The 19,377-nt window shown below is 32.7% G+C and overlaps 1 protein-coding gene across 1 annotated transcript in view; it reads right to left on the minus strand.

Moving 5' to 3' along the window:
- Positions 1-19,377, minus strand: part of EML5 (EMAP like 5) — a 93,757-nt gene that overhangs the window by 15,036 nt on the left and 59,344 nt on the right. The window contains exons 23-30 of the mRNA XM_090141490.1: positions 19,102-19,233; positions 18,491-18,579; positions 17,585-17,761; positions 16,418-16,619; positions 14,758-14,884; positions 3,130-3,208; positions 2,420-2,549; positions 1,643-1,741 (exon numbers count right to left, since the gene is read on the minus strand). Of these exons, the coding sequence (XP_089997616.1) occupies positions 1,643-1,741; positions 2,420-2,549; positions 3,130-3,208; positions 14,758-14,884; positions 16,418-16,619; positions 17,585-17,761; positions 18,491-18,579; positions 19,102-19,233 (1,035 nt within the window). The remainder of the gene's footprint in view (positions 1-1,642; positions 1,742-2,419; positions 2,550-3,129; positions 3,209-14,757; positions 14,885-16,417; positions 16,620-17,584; positions 17,762-18,490; positions 18,580-19,101; positions 19,234-19,377) is intronic.

Consider the following 19,377-nt stretch of genomic DNA (forward strand, 5'->3'; position numbering starts at 1 on the left):
ATGCCATTTACTATTCTGCTAGTAAGTAATGTTTGACTCTGACCTCGCAAGTGGTAAATACACTCAATGATCTTCTATAGGAGTGGTAAGAAATCAGGATTATTGGTTCAGGTATTGAGAAATACTGGGGAAAGGCTACACAGGAGCACTGCAGTTTAGAAATGCTTGAAGTTAGTATATCTGTAAATTTTTGAAGGTTTAAATCATGATAGTGAAGCTGTGTTTATGTCAGTCATATCATAGGACAAGTAGCAGCAGTTTATTAAGTTCTTCGTGAAATTTGTACATCTTAATGTCTGTTTGCAATTTAAAAAACACGTGCTGGAAGATACTTTGATGCCATTTTATTTTTTTAGACATAATTTTTTTCTTACAAAGAATTCTGTAGTTAGTTTTCAAGTGTCATCATCTGCTCCTGATTTAAATCCCTTAATTCACATTATGAATGAACTGAAATTGTTCTGGTAGTTGAAGTAAAAATTACTATGGAATAAAAAACCATTAAGGGTCCCTTGCTTCTTCTTGGGTAAAATGAACACTGAAGAAAGTAATTCACGCAAAGAACAGATTTTCACAATAACAGTAAATTATTCCCATATACTCTACCCTACGGAATAACAAACAGGGCTAGAGTAAGAAATCTGCTGAAGAAGCAAATGAATTCCTAATAAAAAAAAAAAAATCTATATTCCTGCAAATATTCTTTGCAATCAAACCATAGGCAAAAATTTGCAGACAACTATTTCTGTATAAATTATTACAATTTCTTTAAATTGATGAGGCAGGAAAGTCAAAGAAATTAAGTTTTTTAGCTAAGCTATTAGTATCATCAGTGCATCAGTTTTAATGAAACACACACTTAAAAATCCAAAAGATGCAGGAAAGAAGGTAAGAAGCTCTGCCAAACTGACCAGATTCAGATGTAAAATTAGAAAAAAAAAAATACATGGGAAAAAAAAAAAAAGCTGTTTTTGATTAAGCAATGATTTTTTGTGTGTTCTATGCACTAAGGAAAATAATGTATGCTTCAGCCTGCCAAGAAACAACTGCAAGTATGAAAACTGTCATTATGTTCTAGGACTATAGAAAAAAATTATGTTCACCTGAAAAAAGGGGGTATTAGTTGAGCTATGCAAATACAGGGTGGTGTGGGTTTTTTGCCTTTTTTGTTGTTGAGCTCATAGGTCAATTGCAATGTTACCATGAAATTTCACTCCTTTCCCCAAAAACCTAAGTTTATCTGTAGGGATTATCAGGGCTTGGTTTCTGTATAAATACTTACAGCTACGCATTATCAAAACTCTCTGATTAAATAGCCCTACGTGATGAAACAACTAGTTTAAGTATTCTGGTTTAACACAAGCTGATAAATAAATACAGAGTAATATAATGGGGCTTAAGATTTCCCAACAAATATCTTTTTCATAATACTACAAACAGAAGATAAGCTTCATCTTTCAAACCACTATGTTTTTCTTTAATTTATTAAATCATATTCAAACATATAAAGAGGACAGGTAACTGAGTAACATTCATACAAACGGAGATAGCATAATCAAATACTTTTGTGATTTATCATGAACTCACAAGGCCTAAATGCATGCTCTTATGTTAGTTTCTTTTTACAAAAATACAAACATACCTACTTGGCCAGTTGCCACTATGTTGGTAAACTTGGGGTGCTGATTTACAGTGAGGCACAAAATATCATCATTATGTTCTTGGTAAAAAGACTGAGAACCTAGAATAATAATAAAAAAAAATAATCCAGCTTTAATTAAAACATTTACACACATGCAGACATCTTTAGTGTTTGAAAACGTCATAATATTTGTTACAGAAAAGTATTATGGCAATGTTACAATTTGGAGCTTAATCCAGAAAACAGAAACCTCTGATTTTTTTTTTTTAATCTCAATTTTAATACATAATGCTCAATAATTCTTTAGATGTTTTCATTGTCAAGTTGTTGAAATATCACAGAAACAAATGGTATTCTGTTTTTAAAAGGTCTGTTTTATCTGAACTAAATTGCATATAGTGAATGATGTGATGTGGAGGACTAAAAAGTAAAACAAACAAATTGAAAAAAAAAATTCAGATTTAGAAAATATTAAACCACACTGTTCAAAAGTTCTAGTTTCTAGGATAATTTTAGCAGGCAAGTTCCAGAAAGCTTACAACAAACTAATCAAATCTTTACTTTCTGCAAAATTCAGTACCCAGAAATATTTAAATACATAAAGCTTGCATCTGCAGGTATTATTTATGATCTCCACAGGCAGCATCTTTTGCAACAATAAATAAAAATATCAGTTTTTCCACTTAAACTTATTAGATTTAAATTCTACCAATAATTTCATAAGGTCTAGCATGATATGCAAGAAGAAATACTATTCTTGAGTGGGTTTTCTCCTACCTGTTGCCACATTATACAAGATCCCAATAGATGCAGTATGATAGATAACATCAGCACCATCATTCAAATAATGCACATTGTTCCGGCAGTCCTTGCCTCGGTACCCAAACACCAGCTCCAAAATTAGGTCCTAAGAAAGGCATTTAAGTACATCAATCAAAATCCTAAAGCAACTGTAAAATTTACAGTGTTTTTTAGGATTTTATTTTTGAAATATGTCCTTATGTGGTAATGGAAAAGGTGTTGAATGGTGTCTCAAACCAACAGAAATTAAGGTCTTGCCTTTTTTGTCAGGTTACTAACACTGATCTGCAAATTAGTTCTAGCTGCCAATTAAAAATGCTGAAGTACAACCTAAAACTTCTAGAACACTGATGGCAAAAGGTCATTTTGTACTCTAAAACAAACATTTTGTTTCAAGTTGTAAAAAATATTTCAGTTGACATGAAGAATTGCATTTTTCAGAGTTAGGTGAAATTTCTACTTCAGATTAACCAAATCTAGTTTTTGCATTGGCTATGCAAAAGAAAAAACACCTATTGGAGCCAAAGGTATCATTAATTTTGAGCTTTACTTTAAAAAAAAAAAAAAAAAAAAAAAAAGTTATTTTTTTAAACTGTTAACAGTAATAAACAGTTACCTAAATAAGACATAGTGCTTTCTACATTTTTTACATTGCATGTAAAAAAGATCGACGTGCTTTTTCTTACCTCTATAGGTCTCTTTTTTTTCCCAACATTATTTGTTTGAAGTTTCTCAGGCTGTGGCAATGCCCTACTAACTGGTGGTCTGAAATAAAGAACTGTGAATAAGAGAAGGCTGTCCGTCACCCATTCCATACTAACACAGTACCTTCTAACCTGCTACTGCATACGGACAATGTCTAGCATCACCTGCTTAACTGACATTTGTGTTCATCTTTAAAAGATGTTTCTGTCAAAGTAAAAAAAACACACCTGACTTCAGAAATGTTGAATGTGCTACACTGCCTGACAGTTCTTCCAACAACCCATGAGATAAATGCAAAAACTTGTTTTTCAACAAATGGCAACTGATAGATTTTAATTGCATATTCTTATAGTACTTCCATATTCCCCATGCCTGTTTTATCTAAAAACTTGACACCATCATTCCTTTTTCCCACAAGTCTTCAGTAGGATCTATCTTTTCTTATTATAATTGTTCATAAGGATCTCCAGGTACAACTGCCCGTTCATTCTTATAGCAACAAATGCGAGTTATTCCAACATTCAGAAGTAAATCATCACCATGCAAATGCATGAATATTAGCATTAATTATATTCCACTGTTCTGAATAGTCCAGATTTAAGAAATGTCAAATAGATATGCCTGATACAGATCTACAGCATCTTTCAGATAATGTTCAATTACTTATACCCAAAGAAATAAATACATCTTGTTGATCAAAGTCAGACAGTTGTTTCTGTTTTACAGGAGCAATTGTTATCGACTCTACAGATGAAATACACATGGCCATGTAAAGAAAACGAGAGAGACCCTTGAGAGGAACAATTCATTTAAAAATAAAATCTAATGATAGATTCCGTGAAATTCGGATTATTTAAGCCAGAAGGCAGTGTGATGAACTGATATCATACATAAAAGCAACACATCAACTCTCTTCCATACTCCCTTTTTAGTACGAATTTATCCTTTAATTCCATCTTTGTTCAAGTGATGACTTCGATGCAATTAAGCACCATACCTTTTCTAACAACAACAGATGATGGTTTGTTAATATTAATTTTCAGCTAAAAAATACTATTTCAATTATCCAAATAAAATACCATTTTTTGAGATGTATCATATTCTCCCTCTTTCTCTGCCCAATTTGAGTATAGTTCATAGGTTTATTGTATCACAAATCAAAACAATTGTACATATAACACAAATTATACTGCAGCTACAAATTGTGCTCTGAGATACTTCAGTTACTTCCTATGTTAGAAGCCTGTAAATGCCTTCAAAAAAAATTTTCGAAAGAAAACCAGATGACAAAGCATCATTGAAGGATTTGTATCACCCAAACACAATCAATTTTTAAATAACTGTCTACTGTGTGAAATGCAGCCTGAAAGAGACCCTTACAATATTTAATTCAGTGACATAAATCTGTATTTTATAAAATGTAAAATCTTAAAAATAGAAAATCCAAATCCATATATAAAAGAAAATATTATTTTACTGGATAACGAATACATTGTGTCTTTTCACAGGGAAGGCATATAGGTTGCATTAAAAAAAATATTTACTTATCTTAATGGATGAAATACTTAAACATAAAAAGATAGAAAATTCAGGCCATAACAGAAAATTACTAAGTCTCATGCTTCATACTGCATTTCATTTTTAATATTAATAAATAAGTGCAAGTTTTATTTAGAAGGGAAATCAGAACACTAATTGAACTATAGAGAAATACATCTAAATGTAGATGTCTACCACATACAACAATGCAGTTCATAAAACAAGTCCAACGTGCTCATGTACTAAAGGTATCTTACTCAGATAGAAATATCAAAAGATAACAGGATTTAAACTCATTCTTTTGTTCTACTTTAAATATGTTTGGTGGGAATGTAAACACAAAGTTCTTTCTCAGAGATCCTCTGGATGTTTTCTACTCTGACGAGTCCAGTTAGAATTCATATACGCAGCAAAATAGAAAAGCAAGGCATTTGCATTTGTTTTTCAGTTATAGCCTGGACCTATCTCACAGCTGTAGTCGTTTGTCCCTTCATCTGCGAACATAAATTATTGTCCCAGAAAGGAGGAAAAGAAAATCAAGTATATACTGGGCTGCCCTCATTCATCTACAGAAGCTTGTTGGCCAGTACAGAAATTGAGGAACACATTCAATTTCTATCAGCAATCCCAAATTTCAATTTCATAAACATCTTCCAGTCATCGTTCCTTGAACAACATCTCTTTCAATCTCTTATACTTGAAGTGAAATTCCCATTCTCCCCATCTCATTTCCACGTTCATTGTTTTCTTCTGTCCTACTACCATGTCCTAGCATCTTCTCAACTAGTCCATCATATTTGATCAATATTACATTAAATATGATCAGTACATCAAAATGTTTATCATATGAGGCATATATATGAAGAGGTCATCTTAGAGATTTGCTAAGGAAAAATCTTAGATCATAAAACAAGAGATGAGCAGCTTAAGTTAAAAACCATCTGATTAAGATCTTACACACACAGTACGTATCTCCTAATGCCATGGAAGCCCTCTTATCTTACTGCATCTATCTTAATCCAACCATTGCATCTATCTTATTTTAATCCAACCCAGTAACACTACTGAAACACAGGAACAAGAACTCAAAGGCGCAGATTCTGTAAGGGGAACAAGTTCTCTTCAGTGAAATAGAGTAAAAATTGCCCTCATTCATTCAAGTAAATGAAGAGAGGGAAAGAAAAAGGGAGAGGAACTAATACCGTTCAGGTTGAATTAAAAATTGCTGGGAAAAAAAAAAAACAAACAATGAAATCAAACAGCTTCCTTAAACATCATGGATTTGAATTGGAATTTCGTCTTCTCTCATAAAGAACACTTCTTCCCATATCTATTTGGAAATGGTCACAGTGATCTCCCAGAATATTAACATACAACTTCTTTTTTTCATATATTTACAGAAATATAACTAATACCTTATTTGTGTAACAGCCTAATGATATTAAGAGTTGCTAATCAGTCTTATTGACAGTTTATTACTATAAATTATAACAAAATTTCCTTAATTCCTTTGATACTTCTATAAATGCTGCTCATTTATTAGATAACTAGGAGTAAGCTTACAAATGCAAGACATCGTTCAGTCACAGGTTAATGTTACTGGAAGTGAAATGAGTGGAACTCAAGATTTTTCTGCTGCTTGCACCTAGAATGCGGAATTTTTCTAACATTTGCTGTTTACTAATTCCTCGGGATATAAAAGAAGTAATATTTCATATTTTGCAACTGCTTGTAAAGACCATCTATACTTAAAGGATTTACAGCTAGACAGACACAAGTACAGGCTGATAGTCATCCACAGCAAACCATAAAAGGTGGTACACTAACATTTGTACATTAACATAAGAAAGAACAAAATAAAGGTGAAAAAAGTTGGCTAGACTATTTATACTCAGTTGCAACTCTCAGAAGTAAATAAAAAAAATTATTCAAGTACCTGTCTATGAAACACTAACTGCAGTGTTTCAGAATGCAAACTATAAACATGGATGTATTTTCCCTGTAATTAAGTTTCAGGGTGAGAACTTGTACACTTAAAAGCAGGAATGTTGAAGAATATCAGAATACATTTTCCAAATGCTTTTCTGAAGTTGCAAAAGCTATTTTTCATTTGCTATTTTAAGTACAGAGAAGTGACTCATTTTATACAGAATATACAGTGCTTAAGTATTTGCATGTAGAAGATAGGCTGCATGCTTGTATAGTGATATGCAAAAGAGGGGAGAGAGAACAGGAAAAATATTTGGGGGTGAATGCACATATGGATGGTGTCAGTTTGAATGTGTGGAAGGAGAACTCCAGCCATCTATCACAGGGGAAATAAATAACTTGATATTGGCACTTTATTTTCAACATGAAAATAGAATTCATATTTATACATTAACATTTCTTTTTAGGAGACTGTTTTTGTTTGTTTGTTTGTTTGTTTACCAAACTAACAGAAGCAAATTGAAGTAGCTCATGGAAAAAATACTGCTACCTCTAGTCCTGCATTGTATCTTTTTCCCTATATTCATTATTAATATCATTTCCAAAGTTTTTAACAGAATAAAGGATGGTTGCCTGAAATTTCCCTCACTGTAGTCACCATAGAGTGTGACTGATTCTTTGAGTTCCACGGTAACTCACAATGTCAGTTAAGACATTTGTTTATCTTTTGAAAATTACAGTGTTACTACAATGTTAGCGGGCATGGTTTCATAGAGCAAATTACATCTGCTGGTACATGTCTTCCTGTGAATGTCATCACAGCTACACTTTGTACTTATGTGACTGGCATAGAATTCTGCAACTGATTTGCAATAGCATTCAGCACAAAGTGACTTTCACTGCCCTCCCATACATACCAACAAGTATGAAATAGGTAATGAATTTTATAAGAATGAACTTTTACAATTACTCTTGGTAATATTTTCAAAGTCACTTGTGAAACTTTAGAGATCCAATTTCCATTAGAAGATACTGAAATCTGCTAGTTTATAAATAAGGTTCCTTACAATGATAAGTCATCATGATTTTCACAATCTTGTGAGTAGTAAGTGCATTTTTTATACAATCGTGAACATGTAGGTAATTTAATACTTAGATATTAAGCAATAATTACAAATTGGCATGTCTACTTGTCCAGACAAGCATAAGACAATTCACATTTGCAGTCCACTAGGAACTGGTCTGACTACTGATCTATATATTTTAATAAAAAGTATTGCAAATTATTATTTATAAAACATAGAAAAGTTTAATGGTCCCTATAGTAAATTTTATTGGTGGGTAAAGAAGTATCCAGTTTATTATATACAACACAACTATAATGCATATGTATAAACCTAAAATTTGTAAGTAGTACAGTAATATTCTGAAGGTGCATGGAATAGCACCCAACATGAGAGATGGCTTCTCAAGGAAAATGAGAAATGACAGTACAATATGGAGTAGACAGCAAAATAAAAGCATTACCTGGAACCTCTTTTCAGCAGCAGGTAGGAAAGAGAAAAGGATTACTTATAAAAGTTTGGCTGAAAGCTAACTGTCAGTGAATTATTCAATAAATAATTATTACTAATTTTCTGGTTTATTTACTTCTTTTATACAAGGAAATTACAACTTAATATGCTGTGCAGGTTTTGTTGTTGTTGTTGTTGTTTTTTAATCAGTACAGAAAAATTCAGATCATTTCAATGGGTATTATGAACATAAACTAGCCATGAGAATATAACTCTTAGGAACACTTCCTACAGCAAACTAAAAAAGAAAGCAGAAGCATACCCGAAACCTCTGAAGTGTATGAAGTGCTTAAATAGTTGGCAAACATAACACTTGAATATCACAAAGAAGGGTTTTGCAGGATTAACATCCTTGAAAGAGCTCAAAAACAGAACAGTCAGCTCACTACTGAAGACAGATGTTCAAGTTCAATCATAAAAATATGTTCAGTTACACTAAAATACGATTATCTCAGCTAGTGAAAGTGTGGGGGATACTGATCACTGCTGATCTATAGTTACTATATTTTTTCCCACGATTATTTAATTCAGTTTATGTTGACTGAAAATATTTGGACATACATTTCACAAACTTTTTGCACTGGGTAGTTTCTTTCAGTCATTTATGATGCATATGAGTCTATACAGCCTACTTGTATCTGTACCATGCACAGGTACTTTTCATCAGTCTGATAAGCAAGTACACTTGTTTTGATTTGCTTCTAAGTAATTTGGCTGCAGAAATTTCAGTGTTTTTAACCTCAAGGCTTAATTGTTGGCACTAATGCACATTCTGATGTCAATGTGATGTGTGAGCTGCCCAAGTTCAGATAAAATAATCCTTATTTCAGTAGCTTTCTCTCCCCTCTTTCATTCCGTCAGAAGAACAATGTAAGTCTATTTATTGTCTTTTTCAGATCAAAATGAATTCTACGTGTGGATCACTTTGGAAACAGTCAAATACAAAAAAACACCACACAACAAAAAAAAAAGAAAAAGAAAAAGAAGCAATTTTGCCACAATGCCTGGCTTTGGATTGCACATGGGTGTAGATGCAGAGTAGCTAAAAAAATTTTCAAAAGATATTTAACATGTGGATCTTCCCAGATAAGAGATCTCAGCCCATGGACTAAGAAATTATACGTATTAAGAACACGTGATAGTGGTAACTGTGAGAGAAACACTTTCAATGTTTAAGTAGCTGACAAATCTTTGGTAAATTTCTTCTAAAAAATTAAATCAGAATTCCCTGATAAGTTTTTTGAGATCTTTTGGTACAAACATTCTTATATAAGTCATATTGATCATAGTATCCTCTCTTTGACAGTAACAAAGAGAGAACACTTCAGGGAGGGTAAGAACAGCATAAGAATACAGTTATTTTCTCCAGGCTAACATACCAACTTCCAGAGGTTTTCAGGTCAAGGAATTGCTGAGCCAGAAGTGTTTTCAAAATTAACCATCCATGATGAATTTTTCTTCTAAGCAATTTAACTAGCACAAAACCATACTTGGAAAAGAACTTTAACTAAAGGATAGAAACAGTTTTCTGAATTGTTTAATGATGCTGACAACCCATAAGGCTATCACACAACATCATACAGACAGTAGACATATTTTCAAATAAAAACATATCTTTCAATATTGCTATTCAAAAATTATAAAAAATTCAAAGTATAGACTTAGATATGATTGGTGCCTCAAAGCCTACTACTTTGTTGTTTTGATAAAAGTTAAAATAAATATTCCAATGTCATCAATACACATTATGACAATTTTAAGAAGGAAATGATGTAGAGTTACTAAAGTTGGCCTTAAGCAATAAATACCATAAGCAGACTTCAGTGTGATGGAACTGAATGAAATCGTGTGGTTTAGTATCTAGAACTTTTCCATAAAGTTTTGTGTGAAATTTAAAGCTTCAGCTTATTTCTTTTTAGTACAGTAACTTGTACAGCACCGGCATCTCTCATTTCCAAACAATACCTATGTCACTAACTCCAAAAAGTATACAAGAAGACACAGGAAGACTACGCTAACCCAGTCTTTTTTTTTTTCTTTTTCAAATCACTGTATCGTACAAGAAGGAATGCCAATTTAAGACTTAGAATTGCTCTCCAATCCAGTCTTTTTTAATTTCAAAACTTCCAATAAAGTGAAGATTCCTACACACCTACAACATCAAATAAAAATAAGGATTTCCAAATACACAATGAAAAACAAGTTGAAATAGAACTGCAGACTAAATTAGCTTTAAATCTACCACATCTACATTTTTCGTTACTAAAGAGAATGAAACGTCAACACAATCACTATGATTTCCATTAATACTCAGCATTATTAGGCCATACTAGAACAACTTAATGTCAGCTGTATTATTATACAGCTTGCATCTCCTCTGAACATTCATTCCTTTTAGCATTACAACCCACTAATCTAGGTTTTTTTAACCATAGACACTATGCAGTAAAACAAATGGTTGTGCCTAAAGATTGGTGTACAGCAAATTATTTTCCCCATTCATTTCTATTTTTGTTAAATGTTTTTGTTTCTTTTTTATTTCAAGCAGTAGCAAAAATCAGACTTAAAATTGTTAAGATTTCAAAAATATTTACCTAATGATTTTCTATAGAATACCAAATTGCATGGGAAAGATTTAAATTTTTGAAAAATTCACATTAAAAAATGAAAAAAATTATGAGTGTTGTAAAAAAAAAAATAAAGGCAATGACACTTGAAAGTATGAGTTGATTCAGCCTACATCTCAAATTAATGTGTTAGCCATAAAAATGATTAACACAGAAAACTGTCCTCTGTGCTATTATAAAGGTGAAAACAAAATATTTCTTTGTTTCTGCTATTGCAAGGAAAAAAAAAAAAAGAGAAGAAAAGAGAAAGCCCAGAAAACTGCAAACAGAAAACTACCTCTTAACAAAACAAAAATAATCCTTTATTCAGATTCTGGAAAAAGTATTTACATTTTGAAGTGAAGGGTCACTGGATAATAATTATTGTGATATGCTCACAGCAGAAATCCATAATTCACATAGAAATTCCCTGCTTACCTGACTGCAGAATTTTGTACCCTCCTTTGCTTAGTCTGCCTTTTTGACCCTAGCTTCTTTTATGTTATAACGCAGAGCTTTAGTGAAACAAATTTACATTGTTTTCATTTTCCTTAAGATGCATATTTGCATTTTTGATAGACTAAATGGCCTGGACCTCTGATTTCATATGTAATCATAGTTCTTACATCTAGGACTTTATATAAAAGGTGAGATCAGGTTTTCAGCTTACTAATCAAACTAATTTTAGTGAATCAATTTTTGTTACCTAGCGGTGTCATTTATGACCAAATTCAGGCCACAGTCCAGGATTAGAGCAATCCACAGCCTCAGAGATGTTTTTGTAAAGCAGAAGCAGAAGACTGAATTTTCAGGCATGTATCTTCGTTTGATTTGACCTAACTCACTTAATACTCCAGATATGAAAAAATCATAGTCGTAGTAGTTCTTCCCTCTTCCTTCTGTACAGAAGGAACTTCGTTATTCAGCCAGGTTTCATGAATTCCAATTAAGCTCTCCAAAATCTCAAAACGAGATGCCACAATCCCATGCAGTAACATTATTGGTATGGTTTTTAAAGTCTACATAGACTTAGAGATCAATTACATGGTAGTACCTATCCCGCTCTTCTCCCATAGGGCATTAAACTCTTCTTACACTCAATAGTAAAACAAATAAACAAATGAACATTCTCAGAAGTATACACTAAATTTGTGTGCACCTCTGCTCCTTAGAGTACAAGGATTCAAAACCTCTCTCTTCTACTGTCAGGCAGTCAAGCGTAACAAGCCTACATCACGTGGAATGTCATTACCCACGTTCTGAGCAAAAAGCCAAATACTCAGTAAATAAATAAAAAAAGAAGAAACACTGTAAAGCTTACAGAAATGCTGACTTAACAGTTAAACATTTTTAAAAGCATAAAAATAGAAGTTGATACAAGTTGCTAAATTTATGGTATAAGCTAAAATTTGGATGAAAATAGCTTTCTTAATTCTGTGCAGTTGTCTGAAGAAGAATATGTAGATATTAACGCAACTGCATTTCATTTGTATGATTTTACTTTGGAAACAGGGCCCATATAGCTACAAGATGTGTAGCTTCTTCTCTTTTAACTAATGTAGGTCTGTTCATCCCTGCAGTACAGGCTGTGGTTCAGAGGAAAGGTGATCTGCAGCCTAAAGATTTGTTGTGCAGCAAAAGTGCCTGCTTTTGACTGTGATTCTGTGAAACTGATTATATGCAAAACTCATTACTTAATGCAAGCACATCAGAATAATGCTAGGTGGAGCTATCAGGTCAGATCCTTAAATATTACATAATCATTAGCACAATGCTGCAGGGCAAGTTAGTAACATTGCTTTTTATTTTTTAGCTCCAACACAGTGATGCAGACATGGTACAGACATTTCAGGTCTCTCTGCAACTTGCTCCTTGCACTGTTTATTCCATGTTGGACCTCTAGAACAGCACTGTCACATGGACATACAAAACTTCATAATAAACTAGTAGAGCTTTTAGCCACTGTAGAGTACTGAGGAAGAGAGATTTGATGGATGAGATTTGATCTCCTTCCAACTAATTCTATTTAGTACCCACTCTTATTTACTCACACTGAGCACTTTCCTTGCCTCGTATGTCTCTTTTAACCAATAACAAGCTACTATTTCATAGTAAAGTGTGAAAAAGTTCATTTCTATTAAAAAGTATAGCTTTATTTTTTCAAGCTGCTCAAGTTTTTAAAATGTCTTGCACTCTGTGCAATTGAACTTACCTCACTACCCCCTGCCTTCATAGGAAGCAAAAGGGAAGGAATATAAAGTAAAATAAAAATTAGTATCTATGAAAATAGACCTAAGAGGACATTTACCAATCTTAAATAATGTTAATTTCAGTAATTCAGAAGCTAAAATGCATTCAGAAACCATATCATGCTTTTATTCTTCACAGAAATGTTTTTTCCCCTCCATTTGAAGTCTTAGGACCTAAAATTTTTAAGTAATGAAAGCAATTGAGTCCTTTCATCAACTTTGATGCATTTTGGATCAGAACCTAGTTAACTTTAGCTAACTAAATTTAGCTAAAAAATTAATATTCTACTTGAAAATGAAAACCACAGCTCCATCAGTTTCAAGACACAATTGTTGAATGAAATACAAGAGGTTTATAGCTTCATTTTTAACAAATTACAGCTTTCTATAACAGAAGTAAATATAAATCAAAAATGTTCATATCATGCATAATTCATATTATTTATTTTTTGATTTCCACATCAAAATCATCCAATTAATCTACAGAAAGACAACTTTTCATTTTAAATGTAAAATAGGGATCATGGCTTTATATGCATGCATCCCTCTCTTATTTCAGAGACAAAACCTAAAAACAAAAGACAACAAAAACCCCACAAACATCAGGTTGCATTACTCAGTGAGGGTGTCACATATCTACCAGCTTCATTAAGAAAAGAGGCAATGCATCATAACATATCACCTCACATTCTTGCAGGTTTCCTATCTGCTACTTCTCTATACATTCCCTCCTAGTCAAACTGCTTTGTATTTTCTGTACTCTTCTCTTCAATACTTGTGTTCCTCAGCTGCCTTATTTTACACTTACTTTATGTGCTGGTCTAACTTTATTCTGTTTCCCAACACTTCCTCTCTCTTCTAAATCATACACTAGTGAACCAAGTACAACTAACTAGCACGGTCTGTGGTGATAGAACAAAGGGAAAATAGTTTAGTCAAGCTCAAAGACTTAGGTACAATATAAGGAAAAAGTCTTTTACAGTGAGGGTGGTGAGGCACTGGAACAGGTTTCCCAGTGATGTGATTGATGCCCCATCCCTAGAGAGTTTCTAGGCGAGGCCAGATAAGGCCCTGGGCAACCCCATCTAGCTGTGGTATCCTTGTTCATTACAGGGAAGTTGGACTAGATGGCCTTCAGAGGTCCCTTCCAGCTCTAAGGATTCTATGAACTCCAAATCCTGCAAAGCAATCAGCTTTATTTTCCAAGAGTCATGAATAGAAACTGTAGAAACATGGCTGACAGAATTTTTCAAAGAAACGAAGAAATTACAAGGAGATAGAAACACGATGTAATTTAGACAAGTTAGTCAACTCTACTTGTTGGCAAAACAAAAAAATTGAAAGTTGTCTTAAAATAAAACAATTGAACAGGTTCTTATCTACAGTGACATCACTAGCTATCACTTGCAAGTAGTAAAAGTTTCAAAAGTAGAGTATTATCAAACAACAGCAAACGTTTCAATTCTATCTCAAGAAATTCCCCAAATATAATAAAGGTCATATATCAATAGCAGTCTTTTCTTCTCTCTGAAGAGAAGATACAGCCTAGTTCTTAGCCATGTCAACTGATAAACACTCTTTTCCCAATATATTATTTCCATTCTTTTCATACATATCCTTTTTAGATGTATATACAATTCAACATGATTATATCTTACTATTAATTATCTTCCAGATTGCTTTCTTGTCTTGAATTATAATTTAGCAATTACCTTTCATCTAAGGTTGGCTCCTTTTGTTGTAGATGAGGTTTAATTCCAAACATTGGTCTAATGTTTGTTGATAAGGCTTTGATGGTGTAATTAATTTCATTTTCCCTTGTCACATCACTGTCATAGCCTAAAAAAAAAAAAATTGACGTGAAAAAAATCAAAACAAAGACAGAAAAAAAAGATGCATAATTTGTGCAACTTTCAGTGAAGCACCATACAATTATAGCTTATTAAAAACAAATACATAAAGGAAGGAAAGCAGCTGGGAATTGTGAATATTGTTAATGAAAACAATCTAAGAAATCAAATTGCCTACAGTGTCCTTGGGAAACTATTAAGAAACATTCAAGTGACATTCGAAGCCATTCTATTTCTTTTTGCTTGGTTACTCGAGGTAACTAAAAAGCATCTGCCTACGTGACACCAGCTATTAATTCTGGAAGACTTAGCATCTGGTTCTTCTCAATTTTAGGATCTATCCACGAGGTTCTAACAACTGGATAGAATCTTAAGTTCTGCACTGGGTTCCTACATAATGCTTAGAGATAGCCAAGTGTATCAAGATGATATTTGCTATATTTAGTATAGTAAATATGGTCAAAAGTTTAGTGACTGGGTTGTTACTTTTCATTTCATTCAAACAACAAAACTACTAATTGCAACATTCTATGCATTTACCACCTAACTGAAATTCTGAAATTAACAAGACATGATAAAGAAATTTTTGTGGAAAACATTGTCAATGTCTTTCTAAATAATAGACCTCACTTTCTCTTACAAAATATTTTGAACACATACCTTAAAAGGATTCTGTATAAAGCACTCAAGCACAGATAAGTTCATTGGGCAAAGTTGTGTTGACTGTTCATAGGCAGGAGCCAAACAAAAACTTAAGATTGACATTTTTTGATTCAGAAAGCTAAATTTGACCAATTCCCATATTTGTCCAAATATTTAAACTTTCTCTTTGGTCATCTAGTAGATTTCAGTGAAAACTGAAGTTTATGTACTACACAAAATTATTTGATGATTAGCAAGATGAGTTTAAAAATGTTTGAGGAGTCTACAAAGAAGGAAAACTGCACTTTGGAGGAGAGAAGTGGCTCATGAACCCTTAGAGTTGAAAGGAAAAGTTAAGCATGGCAAAACATGAGAATTTTATTTAAAAAAAAAAAATCAGTATCTTATCAATGTTATGATTTTGCAATAGATTAAATTATACAATATGTGAACATTAGTCTACCTCAGACTATGATGTTTTTATACTATGGAAATAGCTGCAATGGAAATATGGAAAAAGATCAATATATTATGCTGCATTGTATGGATTTCAACATAATTTCATTATAAATAATGTCCAAATCTAAACTGTTAGAAATTTATTTTTTAGTATAGAGTTTTGGAAGTTAACTATAATTAGCACAATATTTTTAGTTTTGTGGATGTCAAGATTCTCTTTATACACTCTAACTTTAAGCAGCACATCAAATTTCTCAGTTATCACACTCTTTTCCTCAAAGAGAAGTTTTCTTAATTTTTGTGAAGCATCTTCACTATTATTACAACAATTACATGACAAAGCTATTTCTAAATAAACAGTTTTCCATTAATAAACAGTTTTTCTAAGACAGCATAATCCAATCCGTACATTATTACTGACCTCCATCTTCTTCAGAATCTAGGTCAGATTCCTCACTGTCACACTGCCGGCTATCCCGATGTCCTTCCATCTCGTAAGTCCACAGCATTAAAGATGTGTCTGCTCCTCCAACAGTGACCAACAAACTGTCATCATATGTCCAACGGACATTTGTTACGTGGGTACTGTGAGCTACATACCTCTTAAATTTTCCAAATTTTCCCTAAGGGGAAAAAAAGGACAGATAAAAAAATAAACCTGTCTGCTTGATCAAATCAAAACAAGTTGCCAGTGCATCTTTGTCCAATACCATGTACTTAACTTCTTCACTTCATGTTTTATCCATTTTGCATTTGTATTACATGATTTGCCAAGTTCATTTTCTCTAGCAAAGTTATGAAAATCAACCATATTTCCATGCCAAGCATCTAAGATTTTTTATTAAGAGATTCCAGCAATAAACGCTGCATTGTGTTTTGTAAGAGAGAAGATAATATAGCAGATTAAGAATAAAAGACACAGAATATTTTGGGTAAATGCCTATGCATTTGGTAAAATATTTAAAATTGAAGATATATTTACTGATAAACTAACAAATATATGGGAAAACTGAAAAAGTTCTCAAAAACAATATAAGTATCTTTCTAGAATGATTTTGCTATGTTGCATGGTTAAATAATGTTAAGGATCCTCATTTTAGGGAAGAAAAGACTGAGATGGGACAGAATGGGGATCAATAAAATCATGAATGATATCAAAATAAGTGAAGAAGAATTGTTCATTGTCTTACAAAGACCGTAAGGGGCTAAAAATACAACGATAAAACTACACTGTGGATACTAAGGCCAAATACATTACTAGAAAGTGACTGGCCAATAAACTGCTAGAATTTGAGAGAGTATCACTACGTATCTGTCACGTTTTTATATTTTGTCTACATAGCTGCCACTGTCAGTGATTGGACACAATGAGATGTCTCTTTAGTCTGACCTGGAATAGTCAATCTCAATAACGGACAGGTTAAAACATTGCAAATTTGCAACACTCAATAACTTCCCTCAATCATAAGGACAAAATTCTAAAAGCACTATTTTGTTCCCAAAGATCAATATTTACATATTTTATAAATAATTTTAAAAGGTAGCTTAATTGACCAATCTTCTACATGCACAGCTGAAAACTACTTACTTTAGCAGGATAACGAAACAGTTTCACAAATCCAAAATCATCTCCTGTGGCTAATACTTTACTATCACTAGTGAGGCATGAGGCAGTTACATCTGTGACTTCACCAATTATTGGCCAGATTCCTTCACAGCAAGAGCCCAAAACACTTGTCCATGATGCCCAGCCAATCTTTTCTACCTATAAAAACAATCTGTTTGAGACAGAGCATGCTTCTTCCTAAGCAGTCTTCTTCCATATCTGATTTCAATAAAAAGTCCTTGCCATCTAAAAGATAATATTTTAATATTAACCACTAATTTTATTCAAAATTTAATTTAAGAGCCTTAACTTTATTAAACAGCCACAAACTCTGTGGATGTGCTATTAAAAAACTACCTTAGGTGTCATTTTAGCCTAGAAAAAGCAAATTACATTTTTCAGTGCTGCTTTTCAACCTCATAGAAACCATTACTTTGAAAATTATACATTTTCACTCTGTTCTCTAATAATGCTCTATATCTGAAAAAATTAAATATTACATGTATAACATAATAAACTTGACTATGCATATTATGTATACTACATTGTTATACAAAGAAAGATAAGAGGCCTTTCAAAACAAGTTTAAAGGCTAAGCATTCTGCAGTAGGTTTTCAAAGGCCTTTAGGTACTAATAGAAGCATATCAGATTTTCACAAGTGCGCAAGTCAGACAGATGTCCATTCCTTAACAGAAGAAACAAATACAACATCCCCTATGTAACTTATCATCCCAGTTACATTATTTAATTGAACAACTTGCAAAAAAAAAAAAAAAAATGTGAAGGACAGACTAGTTGTGGTTTTATACATCATTCTCGATGTGGCACAGAGCGTTGTATCATATTTCTAATTTGCAACAAAGTAAGAAGGTATTCTGCTTCCTCACCTCCAAGGTAGGAATTGTCTGTTTTTTCCCACGAGGAGCTTCAAAAAACAACTGCTCTTTAGCACCAGTGTTGACTTGCAAGAGCTTCCCTATAAAAATATTACATAATATATATTTCAAATTGGACGTCAGCAAAGGTGATTTTGTGGAGGAACAGGAACTGAGAGATTGCACAATAGCACTGCTCTGTTTTTGCATGAAATGGAACTGAAAATACTTAAACTGATAATGAATTAAGAACCAGGAATCACATAAGATCCAAGAATAAGACAGTGTTATTTTTAACAATATTCAAGAATACATATTCCTAAGCTAAAGATGCAACTACAGCTTGCAGTGCATTATTTAAGAAGCAGAAGTCAAAAGATAAATATAGAAGATGTAAAAATAATAATAATAATTTATAAAGGTAGTCCATATTAGTTAAGTTGCACAACTTCTGAATATATATAAGTTTTTATATTTATTCACATCCTGTGAGCATCTTCACAAACTAAAACCAATCTGTTAGCAACATCAAAAATTCACGTTGTCAATGGAAGCTCTTGTTTTAGTCTGTAACGCAGTCAATCTTCCAGGACATTTTTGCAATTCAGATGATTATTACTTGCCTCTTACATCCCAGTCCAAGTGTGTTATATAACTGGAGGCCCCCTTGCAGATTCCTACTCGTTTACTGCTCATTACATTGTAAATATCAACAAAATTGTCACAAGATGCCACAGCTAAGTACTTTCCAGCTCCTAAAACACAACAGTAGAAACATGAGACATTTTAAAAATCTTTAATGGTCTATACATTAGAAACAAGAACTTCCTGGAATTCAGCTATATTTGTGTCAGATTTCTTTGACATGTCTGCTAATTCATACATAGATTCTGAGAAAC

This window comes from Phasianus colchicus, chromosome 5, assembly GCF_987193195.1.
Source record: "Phasianus colchicus chromosome 5, bPhaCol1.hap1.1, whole genome shotgun sequence".
Classification (NCBI taxonomy): Eukaryota; Metazoa; Chordata; class Aves; order Galliformes; family Phasianidae; genus Phasianus; species Phasianus colchicus.